Genomic DNA, 18,675 nt, shown 5'->3' with positions numbered 1-18,675 from the left:
CCCCCTCTGCAAGAAGCGGAAGATATGTCACTGGGAGAGTATCTCCCACCGACATAGCACCAGTGTGGACAGCACTTAAGTAACTGTAACTTGCGTCGCTCAGGAGGGTGGCTTTTTCACACCCCTGAGCGACTTAAGTTTTATCAAATTAAATGGTAGTGTAGACTTGTCCAGAGTGAGTGGAGACTGCAAACCATAAGAATCCAAGGTAAGACTGAGAAGCCTCACCTTTTGGGTCAATAAGCCACCAGATGGAGGACTGACATTCCTGAAACCTGAAGGCCAGCCATCTTGGGGAGAGGAAGTCAAGACATCAACATGCAGCTTTTGCCAGGCTTTGACTAGTCTCCTTGGACCTGAAGATGTCATGCTAGCTAAAAGCACTGTGCCAGCAACATCCCCATCTGGCTCCTTGACTGCAGTTCCAGCTCCTGTTTCAGGAGAGTCCAGCAGATTATAGGAGTTTGTGTATCCCCTGCTATCTTGTTTTTCCTTCTACTATTATTGTCTTTTGTTTTTGTTAATTGGGAGACATTTAATTCCCTAATTTTAGAGTGCAAAACTGGCTGCATGCAGGCATGTGTATGAGCACCCATAAAGGCCTGACATGTCAGGCACCAGAAAGAAAGTTCCCCAGGTTTAAACAGCCCTAAAATACACTCATAAAGATATTCATTAACATGTGTTCTGTATTTATGTTTAAAAGTCTTTAAAAAATTAAACTGTCAGAGGTAAATTTTGGTACATAACAGTTGTCAAACTTCTGCTTATCAAAATGTTCTGCTAGAGACTATTATAATATGTTTGTTGAGGGCGAAAGGAAAGGGTTAGCCACCACACTAGAACTGAAATCTAAGGAGGAAGTGTTATAATTGACTTTGAGGCTGTGGTCTCAACATTAGGTAATAATTTGGTTTCAGTATGAAAATGTTTAGCCAGTTATTGTAAGGGGACTTTCGGGTTCATTATTTTATTCCCTGTCAGGCCATATCGCCATCTTGGAATGCCCACGTTGTTTGGCATCCATCTTGGCTCCCCGTCTTTATCCAAGCTTTGGTGCCCTTTTTCAACTTTGGTGCCTTTTCCATGCAGTGGTGGGAATAGGTAGAATCATGTGACTGGCTAATTTTCCCGGCAACGGGGGATTATTTAAGCCCACCTCTTCAGTCACTTGGGGCTGTCCACCCTAGAGGCAGCAGTGGAAGCCGTGTGTGTTGGAGGCACCTGTAGAAGTTGATGTGGCCTAGCGGCAGTCAGAGCCCACGCAGGGGTAGCTAGTCTCTAAGTAAGGTTACCTCCAGATATCTGCACCATCTTCATAACATACGTGTTGTATTGGGGAGAGTATCTCACTTACACGTATAGGATAGCAGCCCATTGGGTATCCACCCTCCCTCATACTTGCACCCAGGACAATGCAGGGAAGAAGACCAAGAAGGAAGATCACTTACCTGAAAAGGTCCATTGAGCTCCCGAGTCCAGGATCCGGTTCTTCACCCATGTGATCAGGGCTTTGTCCTGCCGGTGAGGCGTGTCGTGCCTATCAACAAGAGATAGTACAGTGTTGAATTTATGATATCTTAACCTTACCTAATGTAATATTCTTGGGTCCGGGCTTCAAGCTCTGGGTGGCAAGTTAATAGCCAAGGAGTTATTTTATGTTCATCTTTCTAAGTTGGGGTTCCTGTGTTCTACCTTGTTTGATTTTATCCTGTTAATAAATGTAATCTGTTTTGCACCTTATTATTTGATGGGTCCTCTGTTGGGGTTAAAAGCACCTGATGATAGATGCAGGGATACGGGGGTGTAAACCTTTGTAAACCCTTAGCCAGGCTTAACAGTTATGCGTTATAGATTTGATTGACTTGAGTGGAATTCATCCAATGATCTACTAATTTGATTATATGATTCCAGTTCAGAACTGAGACTAACTTGATTTGACCTTGATTTGATTTTGATTTGGTAATAGTATTGCTTTATTCTTAGTTTAGTATTAACAGTAGCTGGTGATCTGCTGTCTTGATTTTATATTGTTTGTTTAGAAGTTTTAATAAATTAATAAAACTGATATTGAGGGTCAGATTTTTAAAGATATTCAGGTACCTAGTAGGATTTTCAAAAACACCTAGTCATTTTACTTCCATTCAATGGGAGTTAGGCGCCTAGGTGCTTTTGTAACATATCTGCATCTTAGGCATCTAAATATCTTTAAAAATCTGACCCTGAATTAGGGTGACCATAAGAACATAAGAATGGCCCTACTGGGTCAGACCAAAGGTCCATCTAGCTCAGTATCCTGTCTTCCGACAGTGGCCAGTGCCAGGTGCTCCAGAGGCAATGAACAGAACAGGTAATCATCAAGCGATCCATCCCCTGTCGGCCATTCCCAACTTCTGGCAAATAGAGGCTAGGGACACCATCCCTGCCCATCCTGGCTAATAGCCATTGGTAGACCTATCCTCCATCAATTTATCTAGTTCTTTTGTGAACCCTGTTATGGGTCCTGGCCTTCACAGCATCCTCTGGCAAGAAGTTCCATGGGTTGACTGTGCATTGTGTGAAGAAAGACTTCCTTTTATTTGTTTTAAACCTGCTGCCTATTAATTTCATTTGGTGACCCCTAGTTCTTGTGTTATGAGAAGTAGTAAACAACACTTCCTTATCTACTTTCTCTACACCAGTCATGATGTTATAAACCTCAGTCATATCTCCCCTTAGCCGTCTCTTTTCCAAGCTGAAAAGTCCCAGTCTTATTAATCTCTCCTCATACAGAAGCCGTTCCATACCCCTAATCATTTTTGTTGCCCTTTTCTGAACCTTTTCCAATTCCAATATATTTTTTTGAGATGGAGCAACCACATCGGCACACAGTATTCAAGATGTGGGCGTACCATGGATTTATATAGAGGCAACATACATCTTGTTTTGGCCAGGACAGTCCCCTTTTTTAAGCCCAGGCCCTGATGCCCTTGGCAAAACTGGGCATTTGTTTCTTGGCATGTTTTCTTAAAGTGAGTTGCACCTTGTTAAGGGGGTTTGGAAGAATGTTTTGGGAGGCCAGTGGTGACACGAGGAGTTGGGCGACGGGACTCGGGCAGTCAGCTCCAGCCCCGGGTGGCATAGGGCTTGGGCAAGCAGCAACACCAGGTGGCTCAAGACAGCCCCATGCCGGGTGTGTGTGTGTGTGGGGAAACTCAGTGATGACAGGTGGCTTAGGCCAGCCCTGTGCGGTGTCACGATTTTACTTTGGTAAATATGGTCAACCTACCCTGAGTCCCATTTCTTTCAATAAGCAATGTGGATCCAGAACTTTTGAGGACCTGGTTGGATATCAGCCAGTCAGCCTAAAAGCCTGATCAGCTCCCCCTAATTAGCCTTGGGGTGTCAAAACACATTGTTTCATTATAACACTAACAAAACCTCTTAAATGTCTTTTTTTTCTGTTTAGCGAGACAAGGTGGGTGATATCTTATATCAGACCAACTTCTGTTTTTGAGAGAGACAAGCTTTCAAGCTTACTCAGAGTTCTTCTTTTTCTGTTTGCATTTATTCTTATCTGCCCCCCAAATCTTTGTCTTCTCACCCCTGACGAACAGCCAGGTTGCACTCCTATTAAACAAAACAAGAAAGTAGTGGATTGCTTAAGAGGGAGGATGGTCTTATTGTGAAGGGGATTAAGAAGTGCTTGGTTCAAGTCCCTGCTCTCCACAGTCTTCCTATTTGACTTTGATCAAATCACTTAATCACTCTATGCCTCAGTTCTTCACCTGTAAAATTAGGACAATACTACTTCCCTTCTCTGACTTTTCATCTGTTTTGACTATTTAGATTGTAAATTCTTTACTAAGAGGCAATTCTTGCCCTATTTGTTTGTACAGTGCCTAGCGCAATGTGGCCCTGATGTTGGTTTGGGTCTCTAGGCAGTATTGTAATAAAAATATATAATAAACAAAACTTTAAACTGCCCTACATCAATTCCTCTGAATAGATACAACCCACATAGAGGATGGCTTTCCTTACCTTCCCCAACTCTCAGCAGTATTTGCTTCTTCCCAAATATACTGCATTTGAAGCCCTCATTGCCACACAGCAGCCTGTGAGAGGGCGCCCAGACTGCATGAATGAATACATTTTCATCTCTCAACTCTTATTCTTTGATATAAAGTAGTGAGAAAAGGTTTGAACTGAATGTAACAGGAGTTAAATTAAGCTGTTACAGTGAATGTCTGAATGCTGGCACAATGCCTAATGCTCTTGAGAGGATTGGAGTTCTCACATAGTGAATCTATGTTGGCTCTAGGCCTAATACTCTTAAGACATTGAGAAGTAGCAGTGGACTTTTGGACATGTGGATCTGTAGATTTATTTAGTATTTTTACTCTTTGTATTTGACTTTGTAATAAAATTTTTGAGGGAAACAAAGTTTCTGCCTGACAAATTCTTAGGAATCATAAAAAGAACTCCTAGAGAAACACTGTCATGAAACATAGTTTTTGTCAGTATGATTTCACATTGTATTAATCATGCCTAACAAAATTGTATTATACATCAGGCATTGTAATATAACAAGATTCAATGCAGCACTGAAATGTATAGGAAAAGTCAATTTTTACAGATTTCATAAAATATTTTACTAGGTTTGACATTTGCTTTTACAGATTGTTAGCAGTGTGGGCATTGCGTCTACTAACATGTCCCTCTCTCTCTTCCTCCCCCCCCCCCAATAATAAGATACACAATGACTGACTTCCATCAGAGGCACACTTAGCCCACATTGTACTGGCTCACCTAGCAGATTATAGACCATAGGGGACCCAGGTTTGAGTTCAGCTCTGATAATGTGCAGGATGCATATAGAGCAAGTTAGTCATATCACCCCACTAGTTGTAATCTTGTCAGCTTTCAGAAGCTAAGCATGGTCCTGCTGGGTTAAATACTTGGCTAGCTGCCCTTAAAGGAAAATCCAGGTGCTAAAGGATGTTGTGATTTATGCCACTTTTTGCAGGAATAGTGCTAGCCCCATTCTGCTGATGAAATCCCAGTTTTGGTAACTAAATTATTACCATTTTTATGGGACATGGTAAGCTTCACTTCCTCACTGTGTGATGTTAAATAGGAACTACATTTCTGTGTCAGGTAACATGTTTCCTATATATTTAGGGATAAATTCTGCCAGTGCATATGCAAATATGTAAGGACACAAGCCTCAATGGGTGCCATGTGTGGATACAGATGGAACCCTATAACACCATGTTAAAGTGTGGTAGCAGCTGTGTACTGCTGTTGTGGTGGAATACAGACCACAGGGGTTTAGTCTGACGGAAAACAGATGACTGGTCCAAAATTAGGCATTCTTACAGAAAGGAAAACAAAAAATACCCTGCAGGGTGCTGAGCTGGCCCTATTTGTCTGTACCATGATCATATGCTTAACATTATGGGCACATGGAACCCAAATCTCTTGTCTCAGCCATGCCTCACAGTGTTTCTGGGTATATGCCACCACACATGAAGTGAGATGTGAGGGAGGGAATTTTTAATGTGTATTTGTGACAATGCTCCATTTGGGAAGTTGCTCTGTGGTAGTCTACAGCAGCAGTTCTTAAACTTAATTGCACCACGACCCCCTTCTGACAACAAAAATTATTACACAACCCCAGGAAGGGGGACCAAAGCCCGAGCCCTCCTAAGCCCTGCTGCCCCAGGTGGGGCTGAGGGGCCCAAAGCTGAAGCCCAAGGGCTTCTGCCCTTGGCGGGGGGCATGTAACCTTAGCCTTGGGCGGTGGGGCTCAGGCTTCAGCTTTGGTAACAGGCGATGGGGCTTGGGCTTGGGCCCTGGACCCCAACAAAGTCTAACACCAGCCTTGGTGACCCCATTAAAATGGGATTCTGACCCACTTTGGGGTCCTGACCCACAGTCTGAGAACCCCTGGTCTACAGGGATGGGAGTATTATGTATCTTAGTCTGTGGAATTGCAATGGGAGGAGGAATTTTGTAGTGCAATGTACACTCTTTCTTTCTTTGAGGGTAGGGATGGGATTTTGTGGTATGTGTTAGTCTGTGAGGATGGAGGGATTTTGCTGTGTGTTCTACAGTCTCTGGGGATTAGAGAAAATTTTGCTGTGTGAGTTAGGTCTATCTCTCTGAGGATGGGAGAAGCATTTTGCAGTGTGTTTTACAAACTCTGAGGATGAAGGAGATATCATAGTATGTGCTACTGTCCAGGGGGATTTTGCTGTGTGTGTACAGTCTTGCCCATCTCTGGATAAGGGGTGCTGATTAGAAGGTGGGCACATTTTGAGGAGTGTTCCATACCCCTCAGATTGTGTCCCTCTAAGGACCAGGATTGCACATTCTGATAGATGTCCCATGCCCTTCAGAAATGGGACATTGGCACTAAATACTAGTGGAAGGTTGGGTACATTCTGAGATGGGAGTGCTCAGGTGAGTAAAGTTACTCATATACATAAGTGGATTCAGGACATGAAATTGAAACTGCTTTAGTGGCACTAATGAATGATATCTTTCTGTCAATGGATATAGGGCAGACATCAGTTTTCATCCTCTTGGTCCTCTCTGCATCATTCAACAGTGTTGACCATGAGATACTGCTGCTTCACTTGCGTGAGATGGAAAGAGTCCAAGGTAATGCACTAAAACAGTTTGAGTCCTTCCTGGAGAGATGCACCAACAAGAAGTGATGGACGTGGCACTTCCACCACTAGAACCCTTGCTTGTGGAGTCCCACAAGGATCACTTCTCTCCACAGTCCTTTTCAACATCTACATGCAGCCACTAAGTGAACTGGTCAGAGTGGGTGGAAGTGTATCCCTTTTTATAATAAGGACTCAAGTACCAGCAATATGCAGATAATGAACAGCTCTATCTATCCTTCACCATATATGATATGACTACACCACTAAGATGGCACAGTGCTTGGATGAGAGCAGTTCATGGATGAAGAACAGTTTGCTGATGGTGAACTTGAGCAAGACAAAGGTGATGATGCTGGACAGAGGAGAGCATTTTGAAGAGTTCACAGCCATGGTGCAGTCTCCTTTGGTTGAAGATACACAGCCAAAATTGGTCAATTCACTCTGGGAGTTTAGAGTACTCTTGGATTCGTCACTGATGCTAAGGTCTCACATACCGTGTTTCCCCGAAAATAAGACAGTGTCTTATATTAATTTTTGCTCCCAAAGATGCGCTAGGTCTTATTTTCAGGGGAGGTCTTATTTTTCCTGGAGCTTCGGGGCCTTATATTCCGGGGTGGCCTTATTATCAGGGAGGTCTTATTTTCGGGGGATGTCTTATATTACAGCGAGAGGCAAAACTGGAAGTAAGTCTTATTTTCGGGGGATGTCTTATTTTCGGGGAAACAGGGTAGTAACATCTGAGAAAAACACTTTCTGTTATCTCTGGTTGGCTAGAAGACTCAGTCCCATCCCGGTGGAGGATGACCTGGCCTCAGTTGTTAAAGCTTTCATCACCTCTCTACTGGACTACAGCAATGCAATAGATCTCCAGCATAAAGCCTTAAACACTGAGGAAGCTCCAACTAGTACAGAATACTGCAATGCATCTCATCAGCAATACTGGGTATCATGATCATATCAGACTTGTCCTCTGCTCTCTAAACTGGCTTCCCATAGACTATCAAATCAAGATCAAGGTCTTGGTCCTTATCTTCAATGCACTCTGTGGCTTAGGCCTAGGATTTCTAAAAGATTGTCTAAATCCTGGGATGAAAACCATGGTCAACAACTCTGCTCTTCTGGCACAATGGAATTCTCTACAGTAATGGTAAAGTTCATCTGTGTGGGAGACAAAACTTTCTTTGAAGTCAATCTGAGACTGTGGATTCAACTTCCGCAGAAAATAAGGACCATCACAAATCTCACCACTTTCTGCTCCAAGTATAAAGTGCATTTCTTTGACTTGCCTAATATAAATACATAGCAACATATATAAGTACATTAATAACCCTATCAAAACAAGGCATTTCATTGCACACACTTGGAAGAGGATAAGCGAATAAACATATGACAAATGGTAATCATGTTTCTTAATGTACTACTGGAAGGTGCTCAAGTTATGGTGATGAGCGCAATATAAGAACCTATCTAGAATAGAAGTGTTTCCAGAACTGGGCCGTAGGGTTATTATAAAAAGGGATACACTTCTCCCACTCTTCATTTACAATACAACTAATTAATATAGGAATTAGTAAAATATTCTTTTTGTATGTAATAATATATGAAAGAGATAGACAATGATCTGTCTCCTAAAAAAGCAAATCTCATTTTCACAGGGGAATTATGCTAGACTAATCGCCCTACTCTGTCACGTTGTCTAATGAATACAGAATTATAAAATTCCTTTAGCAACAACTGATAATATTTGTTTAGCTGTAACTTTGGTGTGTTAAAATTGTAGACTGTCACTTTAAATGTCAGGGTTTTTTCCTGGTCCTGCTTGCAAGCAGCAGACACCACTGATTTAGTCTACTTAATGTATTCTCTCTACACATACACACATCATTTGAAAGCTTATTATGTTTACTTTAAGATGAGGTATAATGTGGAGCTGTCAAGTGGTGCTGTTACCATAAAATGTGGATAAACAGACACCCTCAACACATTAAAATGACCACTTTGAAATATCTGCATTTGTTCCTATTAGTTTAATGACTGTTTTATTTCAAAACATGAAATTAGATTTCTCTGTGATCTCACAGCAACAATATAAAGGGTAAAACAAAATCTAATAATACATTTGTACAGGTATCACTGAAATGTAATGGGATCTTACCTACCAACTCCCTGAGTTTGCTAAAATCTGCCTTCTTGAAATCGATTTTCTTTATTGTGCTGTTTTTCCTCCTATCGTTCCTTAGAATCATGAACTCATCATTTCATGATCAATTTCACCTAAGCTGCTTTCCACTTTTAACTGCTCAATCTGTTCTTCCCTATTTGTCAAAATCAAATTTAAGGCAGCTTCTCCCCTAGTGGCTTTCTCCACCTTTTGAAATAAAAAATTGTCTCCAGTGCATTCTAAGAACTTGTTGGATAATCTGTGCTGCACAATATTATTTTCCCAACATGCGTTTGGGTAGCTGAAGTCCTCCATCGCCACCACATCCTGTGCTTTGGATGATTTTGTTAGATTTTGTCTGTAGTAGACCCCTATCATGACATCACCCTTGTTTTTTACCCCTTTTATCCTTACCCAGAGACTTTCAACAAGGCCGAGTCCTATTTCCATCTCAACCTCAGTCCAAGTGTATACGTTTTTGATATTATAAGGAAACACCTCCTCCTCCCTTTTTTCCCTGCCTGTCTTTCCTGAGCAAGCTATATCCTATTATACCAATATTCCAGTCATTTGTATTATCCTATCAAATCTCTGTGATGCCAACTATGTCATAGTTGTGTTTATTAACTAGCCTTTCTAGTTCTTCCTGTTTATTCCCCATACTGATCACATTAGTATACAAACATCGAACATATTGATTTCTTATGTTCTCTCTTGTTTCTCCCTTATCCCTGCTATAATGGCTCATGCTCCACCCAGATTCTGACCTTTCTCCCAGGTCTCCATGTTTTTGACTTACCTGTGGGCTTTTGTCTCCTGCCCCCATTGAACCTAGTTCAAAGCCTCCTCACTAGGTTAGCCAGTCTGTATCCAAAGATGCTCTTTCCCTTCCTTGATATGTGGATCCCATCTCTGCTCAGCAGCCCTTCCTGGAACAGCATCTCCTGGTCATGGGCAGCGCTTGGACCGCTGGCTGGGGGATGCTAGCCCTTAGCTCCGCCCCTTCCGTCCCCTGGCGCAGTCCAGAGCCCCCCACCATGGCTGCCGGCCCCTGCCCCAGGCTAGCCCCGGAGTGCCAGGTGGGTGAGTGGCGCAGCCCCAGCCCTGGATTGCTGGGAGGGTGGGTGGCATGGCCCCAGCCTCCCCAACCCCCAAGTGGCGGGTGGTGTGGCGTGGCCCCAGGCTCCTCAGCCTTGGAGTACCGGTGTGCAGGTGGTGCGGCTCCATCCCTGAAGTGCCGGGAGGGCGGTTGGTGCAGCCCCAACCCCCATCCCCAGCACCGGAGTCCTCGGAGGGTGGAGGGCATGGTCCCAGCCCCTGAGTGCTGGGCGGCATGGCGTGGCCCCAGCCTCCACAGCCCCAGAGTGCTCGGAAAGTGGGTGGCATGGCCCCAGCCTCCCCAGCCCTGGATTGCCGGGTGGGCAGGCGGCACGGCTAAAGCCCCAGAGTGCTGGGAGGGAGGGTGGCACGTGCGGCCCCAATAGCCGCCCCAGCCCAAGCCGGGGCCACTGCACAAGGGAACTGGGAAGAGTGGGCCAGAGCAGGAAGCAGGAGGGACTCTGGGGGCAAAGCATGAGCGGGGCCACACCTGGCCATTTGGGAAGGCACAGCCTTCCCCAGCCTATGATACCCGCTGCCCATGCCTATGTTCAAGGAAGCTGAAGCACTCCTGGCGACACCATCTGCGCAGCCAGTCATTGACCTCCAGGATGCATCTGTCTTTGCCTGGTCTCCTACCCTTGACTGCAAGGATTGAAGAGAACACCACCCACTCCCCCAGCTCCTTCACCATTACTCCTGGAGCCAGGGAGCCCTGTAGTCACTTCTGATCTGCTCAGGGTCATACCTCGCAGTATTGTTAGTGCCCACAGGGATGAGTAACATGGGGTAGTAGTCAGAGGGCCGGATGATCCTTGACAGTCCCTCCATAACCTCTCAGATACAGGCCCATACCTCCCAGGACACCATGTCAGGCTGACAGATGGGTGCCTCCGTCCCCCTGATGACCAGTAGTGGAGGGCTCTGTTTGACTTCTGCATTGCCCCAGCCTCCGTAGCTGGTTCCAGGAAGATGGTGGCCTGGAAAATGGCCCTGGCTGCGAGTGCCCAGCATTCCCTCAGGGGCAGAGTCTCTGGGCTGTGGGCCCCCAGGGGCCAGCAGTGCGGTATGGGTGAAGAACCCTGGCTCTTTATTTATTATTCTGTTAACCTTTGCCTGTTTGTTGCTCCCTGGCACTATTCTGTTTCATTGTGTTGTGGGGGGTGACTTGATGGACACTCCATGCTTCAGGGCAGAGGTGGGCTCTGTGGGGCAGGCACAGACACCGGGCTGGAGGGACGAGAGGGGAGTCACACACAAGCCTAGCACGGATGCTGAGAGAATTCCTGCACCACCCCCGCCGGGTCCTTCTGTGCGCTTGGTTAGTAGAACTGAGGGCAAAGTAAGGGCAGAGGCTTTACTCCTCCATTGCGCATGCTCCCTAGCGCGGCTCTGGGCCGTCAGGGCCGGCTCGGTAGCAGAAGGCTCCGTTTGAGTTCTGCGTTGGTTCTGTAGCTGCTTCCGGGAAGATGGCGGCCTGGAGAGCGGCGCTGGCTGCGGGTGCCCGGCGTTCCCTGAGGGGCAGCGTCTCCGGGCTGCGGGCCCCCGGGAGCCAGCAGCGGTGTCCGGGTCTGTGGGCTGCAGCTGCCACCCTACTTGCAGGAGGCTCGTTGGCAGCGGGTTACAGCGGCTGGTGCGGACGGGCAGCGCCCGGTGGGTTCCTGACGGTGCTGGCTCAGGTAAGTGACCAGCTTCTCAGGGGCAGGGCTGTTACCCGCTATAACTGCCGTGTCCACCGCGCGCGCGCCCTGGGCAGGGGCTGTTACCCGCTCTAACCCCCATTACCATACACACATGCACCATTCGCTGGGGCAGGGGGCACTGGGGTTGTTACCTGCTGTAATACCCCATCCCCAGCACACACACCTGGTAGCCCAGTGCAGGGCCATTACCTGCTATAGCCCCTCACTGCCCCCTGCCCCAACTCGGTAGCCTAAGCTAAACTGGGGCTGATACTTCTCTTCTTCTCAGTACCCAACAAAGCCCACTGAGCACAGGGCATGCAGATTGACACTATGTGACCCAGTGCAGTGCACAGCTTATGTCAGGAAAGCCTGGCAGGTGAAGGAAGGTGCATAGACAATAATTACACTGTATCTGACCCAAAGAAGAGTAAGGCTAGGTCTACACTACCCGCCTGAATCGGCGGGTAGAAATCAACCTCTCGGGGATCGATTTATCGACAATCGATCCCCGAATCGACGCTCTTACTCCACCAGCGAAGGTGGGAGTAAGTGCCGTCGACAGGAAGCCGCAGAGGTCGATTTTGCCACTGTCCCTACAGCGGGGTAAGTCGGCTGCGATACGTCGAATTCAGCTACGCTATTCGCGTAGCTGAATTTGCCTATCTTAAATCGACCCCCCCCGTAGTGAAGACGTAGCCTCAGTGACAGTGGAAGCTGGTGACATCTCTGCTTAGGTAGGTGTAGTATGAAATCAACTTATAGCAAACCATAATGATAATACTTTATCTGTCCCAAAACTGTAGATAGAGCCCTCCTGGAAGAGCCTCCATTGCTTAATTCATCTGAGGTCAAGCAGGTGAGGTAATGCATGTGTCTGGTCCCCTTGACATCAGGCAGCAACCAAGATCAACAGTATTTCACTTAAAACAATCCTAGCCTTATGTAGATTAATGAGTTGTGCCCTTGTCTTCAGTGAAAGCAGGATTTCCCTCTTAGTGCTGAGTGCCTTTCCCCATTCACTGTAAACCATAATCACACAATAATGTAGATAACTTAGTTGCAGTTGACACAAGTATGCATTCAGTTAGTCAGCTTTGCCTGTAATTGTTCATTTACAAAGTTTGTCATCTGCTTCACAATCTAACGTAGTCACTTCAGCTGGCATTTGTGCATTTAAGGATGAGTATTTCACAAACAGAATGTTTTTGTGTCTTGTTTTCTGTCTGAATTGCATGGCTCACTACCCAGTACAAATATTTTCCAGGCGGGTCTATATATTACTTGTGTTTGTGTTATGAATATTAGAATGTACTTGCCTATTAAGCATCAGTATGCAGATAAAGGGTTACTGTCAGGAATACAGTGAGGTGGCTAAGTTTGCAGATGATACAAAATTACTCAAGATAGCTAAGTCCAAAGCTGACTGCAAAGAGTTACAAAGGGATCTCACAAAACTGGGTTGATAAGTGCAAAGTAATGCACACTGGAAAATATAATCCCAACTATACATACAAAATGATGGGGTCCACATTAGTTATCACTCAAGTCATCGTGGATAATTCTCTGAAAACATCTGCTCAGTGTACAGCGGCAGTCAAAGCTAACAGAAAGTTAGGAACCATTAGGAGAGAGATGATAAAACAAAATATAGCATCACTATATAAATCAATGGTACACCCACAACTTGAACATTGCAGGCAGTTTTGGTTGTTCCCATCTCCAAAAAGATATATTAGAGTTGGAAAAAGTACAGAGAAGGGTAACAACAATGATCAGAGATATGGAACAGCTTCTGTGTGAGGAGAGATTAAAATTAAAAAGACGGGGACTGTTCATTTTAGAGAAGAGATGACTGGGGTGGGGGATATGATAGAGGTCTGTAAAATAATGAAAGGTGTGGAGAAAGCAAATAAAGATGTTACTTATTCTTTCACATAACACACAAACCAGGGGTCACCCAATGAAATTAATAGGCAGCAGGTTTTAAACAAACAAAATGAAGTACCACTTCATACAACACTCAGTCAACCTGTAGAATTCATTGTCAGGGGATGTTATGAAAGCCAAAAGTATAACTGGGTTCAGAAAAGAATTAGATAAGTTCATGGAGGTTAGGTCCATCAATGGCTATTAGCCAAGATGGTGAGGAATGCAACCCTATGTTCTGGATGTCCCTAAACCTGTGACTGCCAAAAGGTGGGACTGGATGACTGGGGATGGATCATTTGATAATTCCCTTGTTCTGGTCATTCTCTCTGAATCATTCAGCCCTGCGTTAAGACTGGATACTGGGCTCGATGGACGATTGGTTGACCCAGTATGGTAGTTATGTTAATAGATTAAAAAAAAACCCTCTCTTGAAAACTTCAAAACATTATTATCCATACTAACTTTGTCCTTTTCAGTTTGGGAGTGAAGTCTTTCTCTGTTTTCCTTAGGAGATTAATTTAATATGTGGCTTGTTGGATACATGGACATGCTTGTATTGCTGTCCATCTGGTCAGTTCTCATGAGTGGATCGGGTATTGGGAAATATACAAGTATTCTGATCTGGGAATACTTCTGTGAGCAAAAATTTGTACTTACCTTGCCTTCTAACAAATACTGAACACATTGAAGAGTGTAGGACAGGCAGTTGCATAAAACTTCTAATTCTTGGTTTATTCTTGAGTCGCAAAATAGAGAGGTTAGGATTTTGTCGGTGTTGGAGTCCTTATTGTGGAGAAATGACACTTTTCTAAGATCAGTAGAGCAGTTTTTAAAAGTGTGGTATTTTTATGATGAGTTAAATCTTAATCCTGTCCTTAGTCCTTGAAAGTGCCCATTTAATAACAATTTGACTTGCTATATATAGGATCCTGTCATAGCAATAATACTGCGGGGACCCAGCATTCAGGCCCATTAACATGCTTCTGGGATAGTTTTAATTTGCTCTGAAGAACCAACAGATTGAAAAACACAGTATTTTTGTTCACAAAGTGTAGTCTCTTATTTCACAACAGTTGAATGCTACATTTAAAATATGAAAATATCAGATTACAGTTTTAAGGATTACAAAAAATCTTGTCAAGGGAAATTTGCAGAGATAAGTATTTATGTATAACTACAATGATTTTGTGCAACCTTAATCGGGTGCCAAAATCATCACATGAATTAATTGGAAGTAGTCTCGCCATATGACACTTGTGAGCCCCAATATTTTTTTAAAAAATAACCACGAAGGAAAAGCATCTGAGGCTGTGTTGAATTAACATGGTTCTGGTGGTGATAGACCATGAAATAGCTCCCATATAGTATTTGGCTAGCTAGGTGGTAGAACTCTTTGACCCTCTAGGTGGAACCTAGCATTTCTAGGAACCGTTTCTGTTGTGAAAAAGTGGAATCACTGAACAGTAGCAGATCCCAGTAATTTAATTTTGTTTTCTATTTTCAGCAATAAATTTGCCTTAGAGGCAAAGGTTCTGCATCCAATTTCTAGTGACTCTTGCGCTGAAATTTCTCAAGTGCTGACCATACAAACTGTGATACCGAGGCCAAGAACAGAAAATGAAAAGAAAAATAAGAGAATAAAAGAAAAATGGGATTGTGAAGTCCTAAACTGGAAGGGAGGTGGGGGATGGAGTAGTAGAGCCAGCATGGCATGCTTCCTGCTGAGCAGTCTGTATTAGATGCTACTGGTAGAGCTCTAGTAAATGTAAATCTAAAATATTCATAAACAAATTGCATTGTAAGACTATTAAGTTGCTTATGCAGATATGTTAGTAGTATCGGGAATTGTTTTGTGAGGAGCATGTGTTATGTTTGAGATTTTTTTTTCTTTGACACAGATAAGTGATGACTTCACTGGTTCATTGTTCTGTTGAACATACAGGCTACTAACCCACCTTTTATTTGTCTCACAATGTAGCTCTTTGATTATGAATGTCTTAAGTATTTTTTCATTGTGTAGTATGATGGGGGATGATACAGAGAGACAAGTAGTTCTGTAAAAGAAAATATTAATAGTTTGATACAAATATTCATAAACGTTAAATTAGCAGAAATTCAACTACCTTATGGTGATACAAAAATACATTATTGAAATGTAAACTAGGAATTTTGAAATGTTTTGTAACTCTGTGTCCACCACCAAGTTATAAATGGTCTAAAGCAGGGATCGGCAACCTTTGGCACGTGGCCCGCTAGGGTAAGCACCCTCGTGGGCCAGGCCGGTTTGTTTACCTGTCGCGTCCGTAGGTTCGGCCGATCGCGGCTCCCACTGGTGCGTTTCACTGTCCCAGGCCAATGGGGCTGCGGGAAGTGGCGTGGGCCAAGGGATGTGCTGGCTGCCGCTTCCTGCCGCCCCCATTGGCCTGGAGCGGTGAACTGCGGCCAGTGGGAGCCGCGATCGGCCGAACCTGCGGACGCGGCAGGTAAACAAACCGGCCCGGTCTGCCAGGGTGGTTACCCTGGCGGGCCACGTGCCGAAGGTTGCCGATCCCTGGTCTAAAGCATCACATTTATTGTTTAGAACATTGAATCTATTCCCATGCCAACACTTCCCACATTCCTCCACATTCTTCTCCTCCCTCCCTTCCCCCCACCTTTCAGCCATACAACCAGTAAAGTTGCTGCATGTGAATTAACTAGTGAAGAATGGTAATGATTATTTGAGGTATCTGATGTCAAAGTGGCACTATTTAAAAATGACCTGTGCTATTGACCTGACCCTGAGTGTAATTCTAACAGTTGGATACAATAATCATTAATAACTTTGCTTAATTATCACATAACGCCCTGATCTTGCAAAAACTTAATGTATGCACTATGAAGAGTTCCACTGATGTGGCTGTTCATGTCTTCGTAGGATCAGGGCCTAATTTTTTTCAAATATTACTTGCTCCAGAACAGTAATGATAAGATGTGTGCATATAAAACTGTTTTTAACCATTGGCAAATGATGACTTTAGGACAAACAATATGTGCATCAAAGCTAGTTCTGAAAAAAATCATTTTGTACTTTTTTAAAAGAGTGTATTACACCTACTATATTTTCCTTTCTCTTTCCCCATTCCCTCAAACCTGTTCTTTCATTATTTATTGAACTGAATATAAAAATATCTCTGGCACTGATCATCTTCTGAAGTCTTAACTGAACTTTCCTGTTAAATGACTTGTGCAATGGCCATAATACTGTTAAAATGTATATATGTGCTTACATTTACTAATGGTCGGTGTCCCATTGATTTTAATGGGGCTACTACTCATAGTGCATAAATTTAAGCATGCCTGTAAGTCTGTGCAAGCTGAGGATAAATGAATGAATCAATTTTTTCTTTCTGTAAGAAGCATAGTTAACCTGTTTCATTTTCTAGCGTCTTACTTTCCTTTACTGTGTGTTAATCCATTTTTTATTTCTTCTTACAGTGTGGTCTGTGTAGTCATAGAGGCTTTTTTCTTGTTTATCTTTAGTATCTTAATTTTTTCTAGTTTAGGATATGGTAGTCTGGTGTTTGTTCATACAGTGTAATTTTCTTTGTTCTGTCACTCTCTCATTGTAGGCTAGAGGCAAAAGTTCATGACCAGATTTAGGCTTGGTCTACACCACACAGTTAGGTCGACGTAAGGCAGCCTTGTTCTCGCCAATGTAAGTGCCCTGTTATACCGACATAATAACTCCACCTCCACTAGAGGTGTAGCGCTAATGTCGGTGTAGTTAGGGTGACGCAGTGTCTGTGTAGACACTGTTATTTACATCGGCTGTTGCCTGTCATTCAATTTCGTAGCTCCATGCTGAAGCTGTGAAATTGACAAGAAAGCTAGGCTGTCACTGGGGTGGGTGGGGAACTCCAGCTAGAGCCCGGCTGCCCCCCGGGCTCCCCTTTCACAGCTGGACTGCACTTGCCCTGCTGGGAGCCCGGCTTCCCAACCCCATCACCCCCCGGGCTCTTGGCTCCCCACCACATCTGGGCTCCTGGTGGGGAGCACCTGGAGTCTGGGCGGGGAACCGGGAGCCTTGGTGCAGCTGCTGGGCTCCCTGTGGGGACTGAGGAGCCCAAGGCGCAGCCTGGCTGGGAGCAGGGAGCCAAGTGGGTGCAGCCCAGCTGGGAGGTGGGGAGCCCAGTGGCTGCCCAGAGGTTTCTGGCACCCTGTCAGAGCTCACAGCCAGGAGCTGAGAGCCCGGGGGCAGCCGGGCTCTTGGTGGCAGGGAGTTGAGAGCCCAGGGGCTGTTGGGCTCCCAGTGGCCAGGAGCCAAAAGCCTTGCGGGCAGCCAGGATGTGCACAACCGAGAGAAGGAGGGTATTGTGGACATGAACCACTGCAGTAATTACTGTGGGGGTTATAAGTCTACCTAACATAGGTTGATTTATGTTTCTAGTGTAGACATTGCCTTAATGTAAGATTACCGTGGATGTATTTTTTTCTGGTCATTAAAGCTCTAGATAAGCAGTGAAGAGTGTAAGAAATTATCTTTATTAATTCCTCCCCCCCCCTTTTTTTTTTGCCTATTCTTTTTAGAAATTTATCATGGAAGTACTGTGATAGATAATTCTTCAGTGATGAATGTAAACCTTTATCTATGCAATGACTCCACATAGCTCTTAACATTGTCCTTTTACACTGTTGGCTAATGCCAGATATAGGCCTTCTCTACACTAGAAAGTGTTTGTCGATATAGATATACTGGGAAACATTCCTAGTGTTGAGACAGCTTGTATGCCCAAAAGACTGCTTTTTCTGTTAAGCTTAAAAGAACATTTTTGCTGGTATAACTGCATCTATACTAGACTTTTGCCAGCATAGCTGTGTTCATTAGAGGTGTGGTTTTTTAATGCTCCTAATGAACATAACTATTCTGACAAAACTTTAAGTATAGACTAAGCCATAGTGATGGCTTATATTTGTTTTTCTGTAGTACTGTAATTCAAATCAGAGTGAAATAATGTATGGTTGAGAAGCTTGATAAGAGACTTGTCTATGCAGCATCTATTATTTTTATATCAAAGGGGTAGCCGTGTTAGTCTGGATCTGTAAAAGCAGCAAAGAGTCCTGTGGCACCTTATAGACTAACAGACGTATAGGAGCATGAGCTTTC

General features: G+C 44.2%; 1 protein-coding gene across 1 annotated transcript in view; it reads left to right on the top strand.

Moving 5' to 3' along the window:
• Positions 1 to 11,315: 11,315 nt before the first annotated feature.
• LOC112118329 (calcium uptake protein 2, mitochondrial) overlaps positions 11,316 to 18,675 on the top strand; it is a 254,334-nt gene continuing 246,974 nt past the window's right edge. The window contains exon 1 of the mRNA XM_026653578.1: positions 11,316 to 11,594. Coding sequence (XP_026509363.1) covers positions 11,385 to 11,594 — 210 coding nt within the window. The 5' untranslated portion in view covers positions 11,316 to 11,384. The remainder of the gene's footprint in view (positions 11,595 to 18,675) is intronic.

This window comes from Terrapene carolina, unplaced genomic scaffold, assembly GCF_002925995.2.
Source record: "Terrapene carolina triunguis isolate 2854851 unplaced genomic scaffold, T_m_triunguis-2.0 Scaffold141, whole genome shotgun sequence".
In the NCBI taxonomy this organism is placed as follows: Eukaryota; Metazoa; Chordata; order Testudines; family Emydidae; genus Terrapene; species Terrapene triunguis.
Note: the sequence above shows the minus strand (reverse complement) of the source record. Positions and strands in the feature narration are given on the sequence as shown.